We start from the raw sequence: 22,355 nt of genomic DNA on the forward strand, positions 1-22,355 counted from the left end.
CAGCGTGAGATGAATTAAATTGAACCGAAATCTAACCAACAAAAAGCGGTGGAACGGCTTAGTAACAATCTTTAGATACGGTTCAATAGATGGGGAAATTAATAAACCATAATTACTTCTCACACTTGGTTTTCTTAACTCCCGCTCCTCCCTTTCTGCCTCCAACAAATTCCGAAAGTTATATTTAATCCAGCCTAGGTCCTCTTTCTTAATGCCCTCCAGGGATGTGTAAATTTCCGGTCGTCCTAGTCTGGCGCACGCCGCTCTAACCTGCGTCAGCCATGGGATTCTATCTGCCTTCTCGAGGGCTACACAATCTTTTAGGATCAGGTGGTTAAGGGTAATCTCCTCGCTTAACCACGTTTTCACCCAACAAATAAGTGGGGCCATTTTTAAGTGATCTGAGATGTATCCCAAGCCTAATTCGGTGTGTAGGGAGAATGTCTGAGTCGACTGAGGTACAGACAAGAGAGTTCTGAGAAACCTGTTTTCTACCACTTGTATTTTACTCATGGGTACGTAATCCCATATGGCTGCCCCATAGGAGGCGATCGCTAAGCACTTAGATTTATATATCTTGAGCATAGCCTCCACGGGCCTTGCTCCCAACCGCTTAGAAAAGCTAAAAAGAGGTGTTGTGAATCTTGCAACGACATTACTCTTTAGCTTCTGCTGGGGTCCCCAATTGCCCTTCTTGTCAAAGAGAACACCCAAGTAGATGAAAACCGGAACCCTCGTTAATTCTACACCCATGCAAGTGAAGGTTTTGATCTTGCTATTCTTCCTTCGGGCCCCGGCCACCATTACGTGAGATTTTTTGATGTTGACTTTCAGGTCAAAGGACTCCATGAAGCTGCCGAAGTTGTCCAAATAGCCTCTGTAGGCCCAGTCCTGTGTGGGCAAGTAATACAGCGTCATCCGCGTACAGGAGAACCGGGATCCCCGATCCCCCTATACGCGGAGTGTCTAGGGTAGCCACGCCCAGGTATTTTTCAAGGGCATTAATATAAATCGTAAAAAGGAGAGGGGCCAGTATGCACCCTTGTCTGACCCCCCCTCCTAGAACTAAATTGACCTGTACACCGGCCATCCTGCGTAACCCTAACGGAGGCAGAGAGGTCCTGGTGGAGATCACTAAGAAAATTAACTAGAGATGCATCTATACCTATTTCCCGCAGGATTCTCCATCATTTAGAACGATTAACCAAATCGAACGCTGATGATAAGTCCATGAACCCCAAGTATAAATGACCTTCCTTTGCGATTGTATACTTGCTTATGAGGAGGTGCAAATTTAAGCATTGGTCCATGGTACTCCTGTGTTCTCTAAAACCATATTGGAGGTTAGAGAGCACCCCCCTGCCCGATAGCCAATCCCCCAGTTTCTGTAGAATGACTCTGCCCAAGATTTTAACAGCAGAGTCTAACAGGGAGATTGGCCTATAGCAGGCGGGGTCCCCTCTATTCCCCTTTTTAAAAATAGGGACTGTGACCGAGTTGGCCCATGGAGGTGGGAAACCTGCTAAGGAAGAGGCATTAAAAACATTGGTCAAGATCTTTGCCCAAAAATTGGGATACAAAATGTATAGGTCAGCAGGTACCCCGTCTGGGCTTGGAGCCTTATGTTTGGACATGTCTCTAAAAGCCCTTTCTACCTCGGCTAACTCAAATTTGACAGGATGAGTAAACCGGGCAGTAGCGGTGCTAACTGACGATGACTCCCTTTGCTCCTTATCATAGATGTTCTTAAAATGTTGGAGCCAGCTGTCATCAGGAATTACATAATCCATATCCAGATTCTCATTTTCCGAGAAGAACGGCTGGTTTATGGTAGACCAGAACTTCCTGCTGTCCCTTAGCACATCAATGGATTGAAGATTGTCCCACGCCTCCTCTTTGATTTTGCATTTGCGCATACTAATGGCAAATTTATACTCCTTACGGAGTGAAGCAACTACGACCCTGTCCCTCGGCCTTTTCTTAAGTGCCTTAAGAAGAGCCCCGTGGGTCCTCGAACAATTACTATCAAACCATTTATGAGCCTTCCTTGTGTGCACTCTAGTGTGTACCTCTAAGTTCATAGCAATCTGTTTACACACTGCTACAAAAGACATTACTCATCTTTTCCCTCCTGATCCTTTCATAATACCTCAGTGGGATTTGAACCTGGTTCTGACATATCTGATGTGTGCTCCCTTTGAGCCACTTCACAACTGTCCTCTTCGTCTACTTACTTTAAAGACAACTTTCCTGGTGGCTATCAACTCTGCCAGAAGAGTGAGTGAGCTCCAGGCTCTTTCTCCTAAACCTCCTTTTTCTCTGTACATCTGAACAAAGTTGTTTTAAGGACTCCCATCTTTTCTGCCAAAGGTTGTCACTGCCTTTCACATCGGGCAGACCATGACTTTGACTACCTTCTTTCCGCCTCCACATCCCTCAAAAGAGGAGAGGCTCCACCGTCTGGACCCGAAACGCGTGCTCTCATTGTACCTCAACCGCACACAACAGTTCCAGGTGAATGACCAACTCTTTGTTGGCTACGTGGGCACCAAGAAAGGTCGGGCCGTGCACAAGCGGACCATCTCTCGGTGGGTCGTTCTGTGCATTAAGGCTTGTTATTCTTTGGCTAAAAAGGAGCCTCCAGTGGGGCTTTGCGCCCATTCTACCAGGACAACGGCAGCCACTACTGCTTTGGGACGGGGAGTTCCCTTGCATGAAATCTGTCAGGCAGCTACATGGGCCTCGCTGCACAAGTTTACTAAGCATTACTGCCTGGACAGCCAAGTCCGGAGAGACGGCTTCTTTGGCCGACCTGTTCTCCAGGACTTCCTGTTGTGATCTTGGTTCGCAGACTCACCACGGGGTTGGTATTGCTGGGGTATCTATTCTAAGGTAAGGAATCTATCTCTACGTGTTTCTTTCAGATGCACAAGTTACCTTCGGTAACAATATATCTGTAAGAAACATTAGTTAGTGATAGATTCCTTACCGCCCCACCCATCCTCCCCGTTCTGTGAACTGATTTCTAGGGTTAAGAGCATCCCTTTCAGGGCCCTAGTTTCATAGCACCAGTGGTCAGTTTCTTGCATGGCTCTGTGTTCCTGGCGCGGAAAGTCGTGCACAGAACTGACGTCTGCGCGCATGGGTGGTGCTTAAGTAGTCCCCGTGTCGTCATCTCGGCGCCTACGACGCCAGCGACTGACGCGGAGCCGCACGACACCACCTTCCAACGCGCAGGGCTACTGCTGACGAAAACTTTCCGGATACAGTCTGACGCCTGGGGATATTCTACGGTAAGGAATCTATCACTAACTAATGTTTCTTACAGATATGGTAAATACAAACAAATAAATATACATATATAAAAAAACAACACTTACAACAAATATAAGACATCCTATATATAGATCCAAATGGACTAGCTTCCAACCCATATACTCATCACACTAATTTTACATCCCTACACATTTTACACAACAAGGACAGACCCACAAAATATTGAACAGTTGTAAAATTTCCTATTTACATTTAATGAGCAATACATAAATACTTAATATTAGTCGACACATTAGGACGGCCAAAGGTCCCAGCTTGTACAGAATTATCAGAAGTAACCTCATTTTTGGCTATTTCCAGTGACATCAGATTATTCACGCTTCACTACGTGAGATAGAAATGCTGTAATCCATTGTCAGTGGTTACAAAACAACCAGAGATAGGAAGAGAGAATAACAGAGTAGAATTACCCATCGGGGCTTGGAGGCAAGAAAAGGCGGAACAATCAAGAATTTTGAAAGAGCAGTGTCATGGCAAGAACCCAATATATACAAATTCCAACATGATATGGATACCCAAACAGAGAGACTAAAGTGTTGCAGCTTGATCAGAAAAGTCAATCCCCCATATTCCACAGATCGACAGAAGAGGCAACTAGACATCATAAAATCAATAAAAACAGATGAGTACCCACCACTAGATGATGGTAGAGTCTAAACACATCCATGAACTGAGAGGTCATAGGAATCCCTGCAAGTGTGCTGTTGAACTGTTTCCCGTCCGGTAAGTTCTATAATATGAATAATGGCAGTGAGTAACGGAAATAGAGCTATATTAACATAACAAATCCCATTTTCTCTATACTTTAGAACTTACCGGACAAGAAACAGCTCACTAGCAGGGAATCCTATGACCTCTCTGTTCATGGATGTGTTTATTTGTGGCTAGAAGTCCCTTTCAGATGAACAAGTTACTATATCCATAGATCTCCCACTGTTACTCTATATGCACTATCTCGTAGGACTCTGTGCCCCCAACCCCCCGAACTCACCCCCCTCCTCCACTCTTTCTATCACACCCTCTTATGATTCTGTATTACGTTTGTTTTCTCTGTTTTTTCTAATATTACAGGTAGCCTTGTATACAGTGACCGATATTGCTGGTTCATACAGTAATTATGTTAATACCATTGTCAACGTCGCTATGATGCCTATTGTTACTCTCTATTAGAGAGGCTTTTTACAACTATAACGGAAACAAGTCATTCCAGCTACATGTTTTTCTGTTGCTCTTCTATAGAATTCTTTTTTTTTAATTAATAAATAAATAAACAGGTTACTTACCGCCAGTAATGCCATAACCGGTAAAGCCTCTAATTAGCTGCAGATTCCTTACCGGCTAACCCATCTGCCCGCTCTCCTAACAGAAAGGGTCAAGGCTGTTGCCCCTTTCAGGGCCCTAGTTTTCCACACCAATGGTCAGTGTTCTTCGTGTCTTCTCTCTCCTGGCGTGGAAAGACGTGAAAAGAAACTGATGTCAGCACGCTGGGTTGGCACCTATATAGACACCTTGCACGTCATTTTGAAAGCAGAGGATGCTGACGACACTACTCGGAGCCAAACAGTCCAGCTTACCGGCGTGCACACAGGAGTACTGCTCACGAAAAAATCCCAGATCCAGTGTGGGTATAATTCTATGGTAATTAATCTGCGGCTAGATAGTCTCTACCAGATATGGTGTTACCGAAGGTAAGTAACTTGTTCGATTCAGCTGTCCTGTTTCTTCAAATATTGTATGCTATGTTGGTATTGAGTCAGAGAATAGAGTTTTTGTCAGCTAAATAACATGACAACTACTTGGATGCACGGTATTCTAATATTGCTAAACATTTGTCATCCCCTGGAATTGTTTTGAATGAAACCGTGCCCAGTTAAATAAGATTTTAAGAAAAATTCCCTTTCTCCAGATAAAATTACAACAGGAAAAAGGAAGCATGAAGATGATGAACCAGTATTTGAACAAATTGAAAATACATCTGATCCCTCACGATGTCCTGTGAAACTGTTTGAATGCTATCTATCCAAAAGGTAACTTGTCTTGAATTCAGTAGTTTTGAAGTTACTCCCTTTTACAGGTTTCAGGTGCAGAAATAGTGTTGGTGTGTTTAAGTTGTGTAGCATGTATTCTTATGCACAATGTAGTATGCTATTAATGTTGAGTGTGGGGCGCAACATTTACACGTAGCAAAGCCTCATGTGGGTTATAATGCTTCTCACCGCCCTCAATAATATTTTCAAATAACCCATTTCACTCTGTTGATCTGCATGTATGGCTTGAGCATGCTGTTAATTTCATTTGTGCTATTTATAAAGATGGATATTTAACCATAACAAGAGCACTCAGAACAAGGAGTTAAATCCATTCAATCAGATAAAATGCAATAACTAGGCTTCAATAGTTTGGCCCCTGGCAATTTACCTTTGAAAAGTGATTCTGGAATGGAATCTGTGGGGCAATAGCAGGTCTTTTCTCAAGTTGCTTATTCGATCACATGTTAAGAGCATGTAATTCTACTGTTGTCGTGCCGTAATAAATTAGTCCTGTTTTAAGTGTAGGATGCTGGCTTAGTATATGGTGCACACTTATTCAGGTGATGCACCTTGCACTAATTCAGGCAACCCTCATAGTGATTTTAGCGGTCTTTCAAAACCATAGAAAGCTCTCAAAGTGGTAGCTGTGGAGAGCAGCCTTCGGGCTTATCTTGAAGGAGTGTAAAGCAGCTTGTTTTACCAACTTTAATTAGTAGTGTAGGATAGATGAAAAAAAATAGTATTTATGGAAAAATAAGTCTATTTACTGTACAACTCAATCACTAACACATTGGTATATCTCCTACCCGGCGATATGAACACAATACACAAGAATACTTTGAAATAATCAAGTAAGTAGCACCAATATACACTGGTCTCCAGGGGATACCTAACCATATATTGAGAAAGTGGAATGCGAACTGCAAAGGAGAGCGGGACTTGGACTAGAAGACTTAGAGGAGCTGAGGACACAAGGAACCACCCAAAGTAAATACCCAGGAACCTCATGGAGGCTGTGTGCAACTTAGAAACACAACTGTGTGCCCAATGGAAATCAATGGAGGGGTTGCGTTGCAGTTTTAGAGTAAAGAACCCTTCCTTGAAGAAACCTGTTGGAAGACAGAAGGTTGGAGAGCCACCCCACTGGTGGATGCCCCATGACCAGGTTACCTGCACCAAGGAAACCTGGTGCATAGGGGTGAAGTGACGTTGGAATCTGCCCTAGACAACAATGGGGGACTTCGAAGATGATGCCTCTGGAGAATACTCTGAAGGAATCCCCTGGAATCCAAGAGCGGATTCTGGAAGTTAGGAACCTGCAAGTAGAGGGGGCAGAGTCTATGCCACTTAGATGTGACCAGGAGGCATAGAAACACAATGCCTACTGTTGTCAAGAGGTTCTGAAGAGATGACGGTTACCTTGTTGCTGCAACTGGGAGGACCTGGCAACACTGAGGAAGACCGGGAGCTTTACACTAGCTGTCCCACATCGGATGTCAGTGTCCAGCGGGAGCACCAATAAGCCTTGGTAGCCATAACTGGCGTGGAAAGCGAAGAGGAGCAAACATTGGGACCAGCAATGTCCAAGGGACTCACCAAGTGCAGTAGAGTCAGAGCAGGCCCGAGCAAGCAAGGAAGCCCTCTGAAGCAAAGGAAGATCCTTGAGAGGACCCCAGGCCAGAGGTAAAGGAGTCTCAAAAGAACCTTAAGCAGCTTACCAAAGTCTGAGGCCCACGAAGCAGGAGATGCAGGGAGGACTCTGTTCTCCAGGAAGTGAGATGTTGGAGGCTGGAGCTTCTTGTAGCCCAAAGGTCTCTGGAGTGCAGAGCCAACAAGCCTTGGCAATGGCAATTTGAGGCAGAGTACAGGGGTTTGGTCCCAGCAGCCTGAAGGGGGATACTGTCCTTCGATTGCAGGGAAGAGATGTCAGGCCTACAGGGGGTCACAGAACCACCACCTGTGTTGCTGAGCCTCGGGATGTCCATGGGAAGTCATGAGCAGCAGACTGGTCAGCTTTGTTGTGGTGCCTGCAGATGCAGGGGAGTCACTCCTTCACTCCCAAGGGAGATTTCTACGGGTGTCATTGATTCCCACAGGTATTTTGGAGAACCTGGATGAAACACAGACGATGCAAAAGACTTGAAGAATAGAGAGACCAGGAGCAGCAGGAGTCTTCCTTGATGCAGTCTCTGTTCCAGTCGAAGTCCAAGTGTACAGATGATTAAAGAGATACATAGTTTCAGGGTTGAGTGTGGTCCCATGACTAATCTGAGGACCCAGCCACAAGAGAGCCCTTAAATACCCTAAGGAAAGGGTTGGGAACACTTAGGGGTTAGTGGCTAGACGGAGAGCAGGATACTCCTCTGTCCTTTGGCTACTTTCGGGCCAGAGCGGGAATCAAGGGTTCCTGAACAGGCTCAACCTGTAATATGCAAGGAGGGCATCAAAGTAGTCTGGTGACGCTGCAAAGCACCCCCACCCTAGACCAATACACTAAGTCCTGTCAAGGAGATGGTTGCACCTGCCTGTGATAGTAAACCTATTGTTCAACCTTCCCCTGTTCAAGCTCTTCTTAGCAGCAGAAGGGCAGAATTGTGTCTGTGGCTGGGAGCAGCACTAGCTTGGTGGTAGACCCTGAAAGGCTGTTACCCGGAGTACAGGGGGCCTTAGGGAGCTCCCAGTACCTGGAATCATACTTCCAGCACCGGAATCGGTGTTGAGTTATGATTCCAAAACTTTTGACACCAAACATAACCAGGTTTGGTGCAGCCACTATATAATTAGATATCTCGTAATGACCGAGTTCCACTATATATATCTTAAAATGGCTGACCGCACTTGCAAATCTTGGAGAGTCGACTCTGGTGTTTGTAGGGGCCCCCTGCTCCTGCAAGGGCACCCTCACAATTATAACCTAGCACCCTGCCCTTAGAACTGAAGGGCCTGCCATGGGGATATTTATAGGTTTTAAGTGCAGTAACCTCACCTAAAAGAAACATATCTGTTTTGAGAGGTACAAGCACCAACTCACAGCCCCAGGGTTTCTGGAACTGGGCTTTCTGGAGTTGTTTGGATCCATTTTAAGATTCTGCAAAGTGTGTGGAAGCAGGAGGAGGCGCCTGCATTGACTTGTTATTTCATGGTCAGTTTGGCTGTTGAGGATGATTCAGATGTTGCGTGCATGGTCGGTCGGTGTGGGGTGTAGATCTGAGTTCTGCAAGCCATCAGCTGTGTTCCCAAGCGGAGGTGTTATTCCCAAAGTTCAGCATTCTAGTCTTTTCACCGTTGAGTGTGAGGCAGTTGTCTCTCATCCATTTGCCTACGTTTGTTTTGGCGTTGGAGGGGTCTTCGGTGAGTGAGAGGATCAGTTGAGTGTTGTTGCATAGGAGAGTATGTTGAGTCCATGGGATCTGGCATCATCTGCAAGGCGGGGGGCCATGTAGATATTGAACACAGTGGGGCTGAGGTTTTTTGAGTGATGCCCAGCTATGGACATGCCTTATGACAGGACTTGCCTTTTTTGGGACAAGGCATATTCTGCTCTGAAGCACTTAGAAGAGAGCAGAGCCACAGCGCGCTCCCTGTACTTATCTGCCCCGCCTCATCGGCTGCATCAACCCCACCTTTCTTTTTCCAGGTTTGGCAGAGATGCGCCATACCGCCATCCACCTTAGCCTCAGCAAGGGGCCTGGCAGTTTCGCTTTGCAGCCATGGCAACCCCTGACCCCGCGGTCAAGGACAAGCACACCTCACAGTCCATATACCCCCGTGGCCACACCTGCCAAACCCCTTTAGTTTGTGTTTACTGGAACACAAACACCCGGTTGGAGGCAGGATCGAACGATTCTTACTGGGTTGACAGGCAGTATCATTAGACAGGTGAAAATTGTCCACAAAGGATACGCCTTACCCTTCATAGTCACTCCACTGCATCTTCAACTGTCTCCTGAATGATTTGCAGAGGACCATCTGTCACTTTTACGGCAGGAAATGCAAGCCCTTGTGGCCACAGAGAGCTATCAAAGGGTTTTGGTTGCTATTTGTTACTTTCTGGTGTTCACGACCGAGGCATTTGTCCTGTTTTCGATCTGCACCCTCTCAAGGCTTTCCTCCGGAAGGACAAATTCTAAATGCTCACAATGGCCCAGGTCTTGTCTGTCCCATTAGATGTGCAAGACATATATTTCCATGTACCCGTCTTCTAGGCCCATCAGCGCTGTCTGCTTTTTGTGGTGGGACAGGAGCATTTTCAGATCACTTTGATCTCACCAGTGCCCCTTGGGTGTTCACGAGAAAGTGATGACTGTGGTAGCAGGACGTCTTCTGTGGTCAGTGGTCCCAGTCTTCCCCTACCGTTGACAACTTGCTGTTGAAGGCTGGCTCGCTCCAGGCATTTGTTAACCAAATCCAGACTACGGCGAACCTCTTGTCCTCTTTGATGTTCACTATCAATATGACAACTCTTTCCAAGAAACTCCCCTTCATCAGAACCATTCTCAACACAATTGGATTTTGTGCCTTTCCCCAGAAAGGAAAATCCAGGACATTCAGGCTCTGTCCTGGATTTCAGTATGGTTTACTCTAAGGCTGCTGGGACTGATGGCCCTCTGCATCCTGCTTGTTAAGTACGCCAGGTGGCATATGCGTTCTGTGCAGTGGGATCTGAAGTCTCAGGGTGCCAAAACACCAAGGGGACCTCTCCTACACGTCCTGATTTTGGAAGAGATTGCAGAAGATCTGCATTAGTGGTTACTGTACCATGACTGGGTCAGGGGCAAACCACTAATCTACCCCATACCATAGCTGACAGGGGTGACTAATGCGGTGACCACCTGGGAGAGGTGGCAATTGCAGGATTCTGGTCTGAAGGGCCATGTGCTTGGCGTTGAATCTTCCTCCCATCCATCAAGGGAAGGCTTGTACAGATACTTACCGACAACACAACCGCCATGTGGTATTACAACAAACAGGTTGGGGTGCGGTCATGGACTCTGTGGCTAGGAGGAATTGTGCCTTTGAAAGTGGCTGGACCATCAAAGAAATTTCTCGGTGGAGAACCACTTTGCAGGATATTTAAAAGCCAGGGCATACGAGCCCCCTCATAGACTCCTAGCGGATCACGAGTGACAGTTGCACCCAGAATTGAAACAAGGTGTCTTCCATGAATGGGGAGAACCGTGGATTAATCTATTCACAACGGTCTGCTAATTGGTCTTTCCAACATTTCGCCTAGGGTGGAACTCTGGATCCTGGTATGCCTTTCCACCAATACCTTTCCTGCCCTTAGTTCTGAAAAAGATCTGCACCTACTAAGCCCAAGACATTCTGATGGCCCAATATTGAGCACGGAGAGTATGGTATCCATAGCTCCTGGACCTGAGCATCTGTCCTCTGATCAGGCTGCCCCTTCGGTAACATCTGCTATTCCAGGAATGGGACAGGGTCCTACACATGGGTCTTTGCAATCTACACCTTCGACTTTCCTCTGGAAGTCGTTATCGTCATCTTGGCAGCCAGGCATCCTTTGACAGACATATTATACACCTGTCACTGGCATAACTTTGTTATCTGTCTTTTTGATGTTTGTTTTGTCTCGCCTGCAGGGCTATGCTCTGGGCACAGCTAAAAGGTACCGTTCAACATGTGTGGTTGCCAGTTCAGGCTTAGTTATTTAAATCACCTGTTAAGCAACTTGTGAAAGGCCTACAGCATGTGTTTTCTCCCTCTCCCTTTGTCATGCCACAGTGGGACTTTGCCTTGTTCCTCATATTTTTTATGTATTCTCCCTTTGAGTGGCTTCACAGCCTGCCTTTGCAGCTTCTCACCCTTAAGACTGTATTCCTGGATGCTATAACATCGGCTCAGCAAGTGAGCTTTAAGTGCTGTATCAACCCACGTAAACCACCTTCCTCCCAGACAAACTGGCTCTGTGTACACAAGCATCCTTCTTGGCGAAAGTTATGACGCCACTCCACATCAGTCAAAATATCACCTTAGTGGCATTGTTTGATTCACCTCACCCCTCTAAGGAAGAGGAGAGACTCCATCACTTGGACCCCAACGGAGCACTGAGCTTTTACATCGATCATACAAGAGAACATCAGGTGTGTGATCAGCTGTTTGTGAGTTCCACTGCAGCAAAAAAAAATGCAAGGTTATGGAGAAAATGAACATCTCCCACTAGATTGTGCTCTGCATTAAAATCTGCAATGCTCTGGCCAAAAGCAGCAAGCTCATTCCACCAGGGCCAAAGCTGCTACCACTGCTTGACAGGGTTCCTGTCCTGGACCTCTGCCATGCTACTACGTTGACGTCACTCCAAACATTCACAAAGTACTTTTGTCTGGACTGCAGGTTGCCAAGAGAGGTATTTAGCAGGATCTTTTGGTTTGAGGCCATTCACAGTCCCACCTCCAAATAGATACTGCTTTGGTGTCCATTCCAAAGGTTAAAAGTCCTTATTAGAAGAACAAGCTACTTTAACTCAGTTACGCTCTTTCTGGTAGACTCAATCTAACCACAGATTCCTTACCTATCTTCCCTGTTCTGTGAATTTGACTCTACCCATTAATAAGATCCCAAGTATAGGAATCTGCTCACTAGTCAAAGCCAATTTGCTAGTGGCACTCTGTCTGGGGGTGCGGAAAGCTTTGAAAAAAGAAGGCTTTCTTTCTACAGTTTTGCGTTCTCAGTGTGCTTGCTGCCTCAAAAGTCTCCTCCATGTTCCTAAAACCCTGCATGAAAAATGTTGTCCTTGATTGTCACCTCCTATTTTGTATTCTTTGAATTACTCTCTCCTTACTGTCCATCTTCTGCATGTCTTCTCATTCGGATTGCAGCATACTCTAACTCATTTGCATGTTTGCGTTAATGTCCATTATTGTATTTCTGCCAATTGCTCACACCTCATCTCAAAAATCATAACCTTCTCTCCTTTGAAAGTCTTATCCTGCAGTCTATCAGTATGCAATCTCCTGTAGCTCATCTCCTTACCCCCCACAGCCTACGCTACACCTTCCCCCACACTCACACCCTCACAAATAATCACACATAACCCCAACTAATTTAATCTACAAACGAGATACTGGAGTAAGTACATGCAATAGTCTCCTTCAGAGCCCAACATTAATCTCAATATCCACTGGATTAACCACTAAACTTGGGTTCCAAAGCATCGAGCTGTCTTGCATAAAGAAAGCGTTTCAATGCCTCGTTAGCGATAGTAAGGGCTATATAAATGCACTTGCAATTCATTCTTCAAATTAGTTTATTTTCTGGCAAGATTTGTGATAAACAGCATTTAGACACATTTTGCGGTAATCTTGTAATAAGTGTTGCAATGATAATTTATCAGAAATGTTAGTAATAAATATTAGAGCAGTCGGCTACAGTTATTTGTTATACTTTTATATTTTCTGTAAACAATATTAGAGCAGTCGGCTACAGTTATTTGTTATACTTTTATATTTTCTGTAAACAATATTAGAGCAGTCGGCTACAGTTATTTGTTATACTTTTATATTTACTGTAATAAATATTAGAGCATTCGGCTACAGTTATTTGTTATACTTTTATATTTTCTGTAAAAAATATAGCAGTCGGCTACAGTTATTTGTTATACTTTTATATTTTCTCTACATTTTGCATGACTCTAATAACGCTCTTCTTGTACGTCTGTTACTTCCAAGATCACCACTGTGCACACTACATTCAGTGACTGTAACGCATTACTTTAATAACGCATCACTTGGTGATTCTTGAATCCTTTATGTTGCGTTTTTTCCAGCCCACAGAACATTCATCAGAGAAAGGACGTCTTCTATTTGCAACCGGAACCCCCTTCTCTGTCTGACAGCGCTGTGTGGTACTCTTCTTCCTCACTGGACCGCAACACCTTGGAAAACATGCTTGTCCGAGTTCTTTTAGTAAAGGATATTTATGATGAGAAAGACAGCTATGAACTCGATGAAGACACAGACTGAGCATGGCACAGACTTTCAAAGAGCAGTTAAAGGACTACATTCGTCATTAGGACTGCTGCTAGATAACTTTTTAAACAAAAAGGACAAAAATCATTTCAAGTTTACTCTTGTTTTATGAGTTTTGTAGCAGTGTACCCAGATTGGGTATTACCTTGTAAATAATATGTGCGTTACAGTTGCCATTATTCTATTTAGTGGTTTTAGCATATTAAACACACACCCAACATTCAGATTCAAATTTTATTATTTATTTAATTCGATATGTTTGTATCTTTTTACATTGCAAAATATGAATGAGGATGTGCCATGCATACTTTTTCCTTGTAACTAGAAACCTCCATATTGCACAACTCCGCTGTTGCAGCTTCCTACTGTGGAGGCTATTTGATTTGGTTTTTCAACAGATGGTTATGTATGAGTAGCACTACTAAAAATAGAACTTGCTGTGTCCGAATTTTTAAATAAAATGTAAACTAATTTTTTTTAACCTTTAGTTAAAGATGCCTTATTGCGTTATGTGTAGAGATTCTTATGTACCAAAAATAGTTGAAGAGAACGGTGTATTATTATGTGACTCTGCTGCTGAAACACTTCTTTTACCTACCATTAAAGCCTCAAAGTCCTTTTCTCACTTGTGATTTCCTAAGTGGCCCACAACAGATCAAGTAATGCCATCTTACAGCATTTTACAATTCTGGTAGATTCCCTCTAAAATTATCCAGCTACTCCTTTTTCAATTACATTTACTTTGATTACTCGGTAGGTAAGGATACAGTTAAACCAATAGAACTCCTACATTTTGTCCCCTTACTCCAGACCCATTGAACATCTCTACCCGAGGTAATGAGCAAAGAGCATACTCGTTCTTCAGACTATGATGACATCCTGTCCACGGATTAGAAGGCAACGTTTTTTGAATTGCCTACATAAAACACCACAGGGAGCCCAATTTGCTTGCACAGCAGAAGGCAAATATACCTTTGTGCCACTGGTTCTTCGTTTTTGATTTAAACAAGACCGGAATATTGGGGGAATTTACAATCGCTCATGGACGGCTCAAGTCTTTTTGGTTAAATATTTTTTTTTTTTAAAGCGGAGTCTCCCCTCAACCGCTACAAAGACAGAGTTGTGTCACGCTCCCTGGATATTTTTTTTTTTTTTACATGTTTTATTGAGTTTTTAAATGGTTTTGACAGCAACGAAATATGGCAACAAGGTGCAAAGATTTCCTCATAACCCCCACCAACATCCTGGAGGTCTCATGAACATGCAAGGAGGTAAGTCCCAAAGTAATGCTCGAGGGCTGTGTCAGTGGTTCAGACCACCAGAAGTCTGTACGTAGTCTGGATCTAAAAGCATTGTGTTGTGGCCGCGCAATGGAGATCCCTCTATAGTCAGCCCATCACTGCCAGATTTTATTGTATTTTTGAAGGCACCCCAGCCTTTCTCTATTCCGGTACCACTCTAGGCCCTGTTTTCTTTCTGCAATCGGATGCGGTGTTGTATAATTCTAGTGGCAATAAATGACTTTTTTTATTACTTTTTATTTTTTTACTGTAAATGTAAAAAACAATGCTGTGTTCACACTGTAAAAGCGCCCATGCTTTAACACACTGAGCTTTCCTTAAAGCAATTAGAAAAATCACTTTTTCAGTATGTGGGATTTAAACATGTGTCTTGCAGATTGCACATAGACTGCAAATACTCAAACAAAAAACCTGCAGATTACGCATAGATCTCTGCAGAGGATGCACTAACTCTCAAGGGTATCTTGGCAGTATAAACTTTAGCATGCATTACATATTTTGTTTTTGTTTTTCTTCTCTTCATTAGTTGCCATTTGCTCTCATTTCACTCCTTTTCCTTCTCATGCCTATTTTTCAGCATTCTATCCTTTCCTTCTTCTACCAGATCTGAATTTTACCCGTTTTCTGATTTATTTCCCTTTTTTTTTTACATTTCACTAGATTTATGTCTATCCACTGTAGATTGTTCCCTTTGTGCTTAATATTCTGGCTCTGTTCATCTTTTTCCTCTCACATTCTTGTTTGCCGCTGTTTTCCTCCTGTACTGCCTTTTCTTCTATGGTAGAATCTCCTAATAATTTGTTTGCCTGTTGCTTAGGATTTGTTGCAATTCTTGTCAGTCTTATTGCTTGCTTCATATTTGATGGATTTTACTCCCTCTTCTTGTGTGTGTGGCTCTCCACTACAGCGTTGATTTAAAAAAAAAAAAAAATGCTTTTTATATGCCTTTGATTGGATAGATTCTATTTTTCAATGGTGCAATATTGAAAAATAACTTTCTCCTTTTAGGTTTCACCATGACAGCGTCTTTGTGAGACATGTTTACACACAGTGGGCTTATGGCCCGCCCATAGCTTACCATTTGTTAGCTTCAGCGTTGCACTTATTTTATGTGTCCTCATTTGTCATGGAATGCGGGTGACATGTTTTCTTCTTCTGTTTGGCGGCAACCCTGGAACAAGGACCAAGTACTTGTGTCCATCCAGCGCTCCCTGTTTTGGAGCTACTTTTTTCTTTGTGTTCCGGCACCCCATATGAGTGCTTATGTTTTCTTTCCGATTCCCATATCCCCGTTTAAGTAACTTTTTCCCACTACCCCCTTACCCATTACTCTACTTTGTACCACTGTACTCCACTCTACTTTGCACCACTGCACTCCGTTCTACACCACTGCATTACACTCTACGCCACTGCACTTCGTATCACTCTACACTACACCACTGCCCTCTATCAAGGGTGTGGAATTTAATGAAATATGTACTTGTCCATGGGACAAGTAGCTTCATAAATCTACTTGTCCTGTAACAAAATCCACTTGTCCCTTTGGTGCCACGTAGTGCGCCGTCAAATAATGGCAGCAATATCATTATAGAAGACTCTGATAATAGCCTCTCTGGTTATGTCAGGCTAATACTATAAATGGATTTGAATTTTGGGGGTTTTCAACAGCTCTTCTCTAATCTTTTCCATATTGAGAAAGGTTGGAAATTTACCCCTGACAACAGCAAAAGTAAAGTTTCTTCCAGGGCTGGGAAAAATGAGGTTGGAGAAAAAGTGAACTTGTAAAGACTCAACAGATTTCCGCTGGGGCACATTCATCTTTGCTCATGCTAAAATGCAATTCACAAATATTTTTAGGATTACGGTTTCCTGGCCTACTTAAGGAAATTCATGTGAATTCATGAAAACTAATAGTTTCTTACCTGTTGGTGTAGTTTTGCAGCTTGAAGATCTTTCTGGATTCACTATGCTGTTCCTTATTCCGCGATCTAGTGGTTGGGTCCGGAATCGTAATCTTTTCTTTTCTTTTTTTTCGTAGTCCAGGTGAGCGTCGACGTCCCACCTTTTAGTGTACTTCCTGTGACGTCGGCATGCTTCCTGCGGACCTTTGGGCGCCATCTTCGAATTCTTTTTTTTCTTGTTTTTGTGTTCGGTTTGTGAATCCTTGGCAATGTTTTCAAGTTCCTCCTTAAAGTAAATGATTTTTCACTTTGTCTCGTAAAGTGTCTGTTTGTATTTTATTCCTTGTATTTCCACCTTCTTCTCCTGCCTCATCTTTCTGGCCGAGGTGGGTGGGTTCGCTAGTGAATCCAGAAAGATCTTCAAGCTGCAAAACTACACCGACAGGTGAGAAACTATTCGTTTTGCAGCGTGAATCTTTCTGGATTCACTATGCTGTGCATAGACTTTGTAGGGGTTTGTTACGTTTGTGACGGCTGGGTGGAATATGAGCGTTGGTTGTTGAATATATGTTGAAGTACTTTCTGTTCTACTTGTGCTTCCTTGTTCATCTGTATATCCATGCAGTAGTGCTTAGTGAACGTGTGCACTGAAGCCCATATTGCCGCCAAGCATATGTCTTGAATGGGTGTGTTAGCCAGGAAGGCTATTGTTGCTCCCTACGCAGGGTAAGCGAACTGCAAGCGCTAACACTACAAGAACCCTACATTCAAATACACAATGATAGGGTGGTAATGAGAACTGACCCTCACTTTATGCAAAAGGTGGTGTCAAGGTTTCACATGAACCAGACAATACAAATACCAAGCTTCTTTCAGAAACCATCCACAAGCGCAGAGAGGGCACTGCACACTCTGGACGCTAGAAGGGCAGTAATGCATTACATGGAAAGAACTAAAGAGCACAGGAAAACAAAACAGTTCTTTGTGTCCTTCGCAAGCAGTTTCCTGGGTAGACCAGTAACAAAGGGCACCACTACACGATGGATCGCACAAACAATACAATTCTGCCACAAGCGGGCAGGTCAAGAACTAACTGAGGAGGCACCTGCTTATCCATAGGGCATTCCCTTGTGATTGTTCCACTGGTTACCTGGATGAGAAGTATCAGCATTCTGGTGTGTTGCAAATAGGTCTATTGCTGGAGTCCCCCACTTCTTGAATAGCCTTTGTGTTTCTTGTGCATTGAGCTCCCACTCGTGGGATGCCGATGTCTGTCTGCTGAACCAGTATGCCTCCACTTTGTCCTTCCATGGTAGGTGTATAGCTAGGAGGTCTATTTTGAGTCGGATGGACCATCTCCATATGTCCTGCGCTCGGTTGGATAGTGTGACTGATTGTGTTCCACCCTGTTTGTTGATATTGAACATCGTTGTGGTGTTGTCGGTCTGTATTAACACTCTTTGCCCGTACAATTGTTTCTGGAAGGCTTTTAGGGCGAGGAATACAGTCTTTAGTTCCAGGTAGTTGATGTGCCTGATCGCATCTGTTGGAGTCCACAGGCCCGCACCTTGAGTTGGTTCATGTGTGCTTCCCATCCGTTCTGGGATGCGTCTGTGGTGATGGTCACTGTTGGGTTTCGTGGTGTCAAAGGCTTCCCCTCTGTTAGGTTCTCCTTGTTCCACCACACTATCTCCTCTTGCACTGCGTGCGTTACAACCACTAGATCATCCCAACTCCCTGTAGCTTGTGACCATTGTTGTTGCAGCCATTCCTGGAATTGTCTCCAGTGTAGCCGTATATTGGGGACTAGGTGTATGCAGGACGGCATCATCCCCATGATCTTGCTCGCTGTCCTCACTGTCAGAGCTCGCCCCATCTGAAAGAAACAGGTTAGTATTAGATTCCTTACCTTAGAATATCCCCAGGCGTCAGTCTGGATCCGGAAACTTTTGCGTAGCAGTACCCCTGCGCGTCGGTAGGCGTCGTCTGCAGGTGTCCCCTGCGGCTCCGCGTCGTGCGCCGTGATGACGTCGCTGGAGTATATAGACGCCGCCTCCGCGCGCTGACGTCAGTTCTTCTTTTTTCCGCGCCAGTTAGCGCAGACCCGAAGAGCAGTACTCCGGTCTTTGACCTAGTTTTTTGATAACTCTAACTCTAACTTTTTTGGTGCCGGTAGGATGCCCGGGTTTAAAAACTGTGACGGGTGCGACCGCCTGATGTCGGTCTCCGACCACCATCGACTCTGCCTCCGGTGCCTGGGCGCGGACCACGACGTCGAGTCCTGCGTCGACTGCCGGGCCTTGACGAGCAAGGCTAGGCGGGAGCGGTCCCGCAAGCTGCTCGAGTTCCGGATGTCGGCCCCGCGTCGAGAGCGGTCTCGGTCCGGCCGGAGGTCGAGGGAGAGGTCGAGAGAACGGTCGCGGAGCCGCCACGAGCGCTCCGGAAGTCGTCACCACTCCTCCGGTTCCTCAGGTAAGCGACACAAGAAGTCGGGGCGTCGTCCTCGCACCCCCGACTCCCCCCGACGCTCGCGCGATGTGGCCGGGGGTTCGGGTGGCCCCACCCCCGCGGCTCCGCGTGGGTCGCCGACGCTGCCTGCTCCATACCCGTCGGTCCCTGGGCAAGGCGCGTCGCGCGAGGAGATAGAGGAGTTCCTCATGGCCATGAGGGCGCTTTCTCCTCCGACGGGGCCTACGGCGCCTGCGGGCCCGGTGGTCCCGTCCGGGGGCCCGAGCGGTTCGGGTGCTCCTGCACCGACGCCGTCGGGTGCTCTGGCCCCGACGCCGCCGGCGGCTCCGGCGCCGCTGGGCCCTTCAGGGTCGTCGCCGGCTGGTCACCCGGCCTCTCCGGCGTCGATTCCATCGGGGCAACCCGTGGTGCCGCCTCCGCGCGGCGCCGTGACTCCGACGCCGGTTCCGGCCGGCGTCGGAGCTCCGGCGCCGGCTCCGGGCGGCGCCATCCCCATTTCCTCTCCAGTTCCGGATGCGGAGTTGGACCGGCGTCGCCCGACGCCGAGTCCGGCGCCGATGGGGCCCATTGACCCCGAGGAGCCGGTCTACATCGTCGAATCCGAGTACGGAGATGATGGAGATTATGGAGAGGGTTGGGAGGGGTCTGAGGACCCTCTGACACGCAACTGTCAGTATGACGTGGACTGGGCAGGTGACTTGGGTGATGCCAGTGGTCTAGACGAATCGCCTAACCCTGGTTTTGTCTCGCCTCCCACTGTGGCGTCGGAGGCTGGGGCTGCCTACTCTGTGGTGCTGATGAGGGCTGCCAAGGCCTTGCACCTTGAGCTCCCCGTCGCAAAGGTGAAGCCTAACATCCTCACCGAGGTATTCAAACCGCAGTCATGCCCACAGGAGCCTCTGCTGCCGTTTAATGAAGCCTTGACGGACGTTCTGTTGGGCACGTGGTCCAGGCCCGCTTCGGGTTCGCCTGTTGACAGGAACGTTGCCAGGCGCCACCGTCCGTGTTCGGACGACCCTAAGTTTCTGTCCACCCATCCCACCCCTGAGAGTCTGGTGATCCAGGCCTCCACATCCCAATCCGCATTCCCGTCGGCCCCGCCCGACCGGGAGTCAAAGAGGTATGACCAGTTTGGCAAGAAGGTCTTCTCGTCCCTGAGTGCGGGACTGCGGTCTTGCAATACCGCATGCCTCTTGGGCCGCCACACCCACTCTCTGTGGGATACGGTCGCGGAGTGTCTGCCGCAATGCCCGCAGGAGGTACGGGACAAGCTCGGCCAGACTATGGTTGAAGGCCGGGATGCGGCGAGGTATTCGATCAGGTGTGGTCTTGATACGACCGACTCGCTGGGCAGAGCGATGTCCACGACGGTGGCGATTCGTCGCCACGCCTGGCTGAGATCCGCCAATTTTTCGCCGGATGTCCAGAATGCCCTGATGGACATGCCGTTCGATGGCAGTCGCCTGTTTGGCGACAAAGCGGACAACGCGCTTGAGCGCTTCAAGGACTCCAGGGTCACGGCCAAGTCCTTGGGTCTCTCGACCCTGCGCCAGCAAACGGGTTCGTTTCGCTCCTTTCGTGGCCACGGAAGGGGCGGTCCCACACGTGCTGCCAGCCACGCACCGCAGAACACTTCTCAACGCGGTGGCGGCCGTGGATTCCGCCGTGGTGGCGGTCGGGGACAGCGGCGAGGTCAGGCCACACCTCCCCCCGCGGCAGCCTCGAAATCCTCCTAGTCCGGGCTTTCGGGCCCATGTGACGCCAGTGGGTGGCAGGGTTCGCCATCACCACTCCCGCTGGCGCACTATCACCTCGGACAGGTGGGTGCTGCAGCTCGTCCGAAGGGGCTACTCCCTCCCCTTCGAGACCACTCCTCCAGCCATGCCACCGCAGAACCACCGTGTGTCGGGGGACCACTTGACACTTCTGCAGGAGGAAGTTACGGCCCTCTTGGCCAAGGGGGCCATCGAGCGCGTTCCTGGGCCAGAAGTAGGGTGTGGTTGCTACTCCCACTACTTTCTGGTGCCCAAGAAGGACAAGGGGGGCCTGCGTCCTATCTTGGATCTACGGAACGTCAACGGCTTCCTCCGGAAGGAGAAGTTCAAGATGTTGACTTTGGCTCAGGTCTTGGCTGCTCTAGACCCGCAAGACTGGATGGTAGCGTTGGACTTGCAGGATGCGTATTTTCACATCCCCGTCCTGCCGGCCCACCGGCGTTACCTGCGGTTCACGGTAGGCCACGAGCACTTTCAGTTTATCGTGCTCCCATTCGGCCTTACCAGCGCCCCACGGGTGTTCACGAAAGTGATGGCGGTGGTCGCAGCTCATCTGCGCCGGTTAGGGGTTTCAGTCTTCCCCTACCTCGACGACTGGTTGTTGAAGGCGGGCTCGCCCCAGACAGTCGTCCACCACCTCCAGATGACGGCAGACCTCCTGCACGAGCTGGGGTTTTCCATCAACGTGCCAAAATCACACCTGTGCCCCTCTCAACAGCTCCTTTTCATCGGAGCGGTTCTCGACTCGGCGCAGTTTCGGGTTTATCCTCCGGAACGGCGGGTCCGGGATATTCAGGCTTTGATTCCCATCTTTCAGCCGTTATCCCGGGTCTCGGTCAGGTTGACGCTGCGGCTTCTGGGGCTGATGGCCTCCTGCATCCTTCTGGTGCATCACGCCAGGTGGCGGATGCGGGCTCTGCAGTGGGACCTGAAGTTTCAGTGGGCCCAGCATCAGGGCAACCTATCCGACCACGTCCTGATCTCGGAGGGCACTGCGAGACAGTTGCAGTGGTGGCTTACGGACCGCGATTGGGTCAGGGGCAGATCCCTCTCCCTTCCCCAACCGGAGCACGTAGTTGTGACGGACGCGTCCCTCCAGGGCTGGGGAGGCCACTTGGGAGAGGCGGTGATCAGAGGCATCTGGTCTCCGGCGGAGTCCCGGCTCCATATCAACATGTTGGAGCTGCGGGCGATTCGCCTAGCACTGAAGGCATTCCTCCCCTTTGTCAACGGAAGTGTAGTGCAGGTGTTCACGGACAACACCACCGCCATGTGGTACTGCAACAAACAGGGCGGAGTGGGGTCGTGGACCCTTTGCCAGGAGGCCCTGCGTCTCTGGCAATGGCTGGAACGTCAGGGCGTGACTCTGACGGTTCAACACCTGGCAGGTTCTCTGAACGCCAGGGCGGACGAACTCAGCCGTCGGTGCTCGGTGGATCACGAATGGCGTCTGAACTCGGACGTGGCGAAAGGCCTCTTTCTGCAATGGGGAGAGCCTTGGTTAGATCTATTCGCCACAGAAGAGAACGCGCAATGTCATCAGTTCTGCGCGTTG

General features: G+C 47.4%; 1 protein-coding gene across 1 annotated transcript in view; it reads left to right on the forward strand.

The window, feature by feature from the left end:
- Positions 1-13,490, forward strand: part of ZMYM2 (zinc finger MYM-type containing 2) — an 893,704-nt gene extending 880,214 nt beyond the window's left edge. Inside the window, exons 23-24 of the mRNA XM_078658875.1 lie at positions 5,243-5,363; positions 13,153-13,490. Coding sequence (XP_078515001.1) covers positions 5,243-5,363; positions 13,153-13,348 — 317 coding nt within the window. The 3' untranslated portion in view covers positions 13,349-13,490. The remainder of the gene's footprint in view (positions 1-5,242; positions 5,364-13,152) is intronic.
- The last annotated feature ends 8,865 nt before the right edge of the window (positions 13,491-22,355 follow it).

The sequence above is a fragment of the Lissotriton helveticus genome, chromosome 8 (genome assembly GCF_964261635.1).
Source record: "Lissotriton helveticus chromosome 8, aLisHel1.1, whole genome shotgun sequence".
Classification (NCBI taxonomy): Eukaryota; Metazoa; Chordata; class Amphibia; order Caudata; family Salamandridae; genus Lissotriton; species Lissotriton helveticus.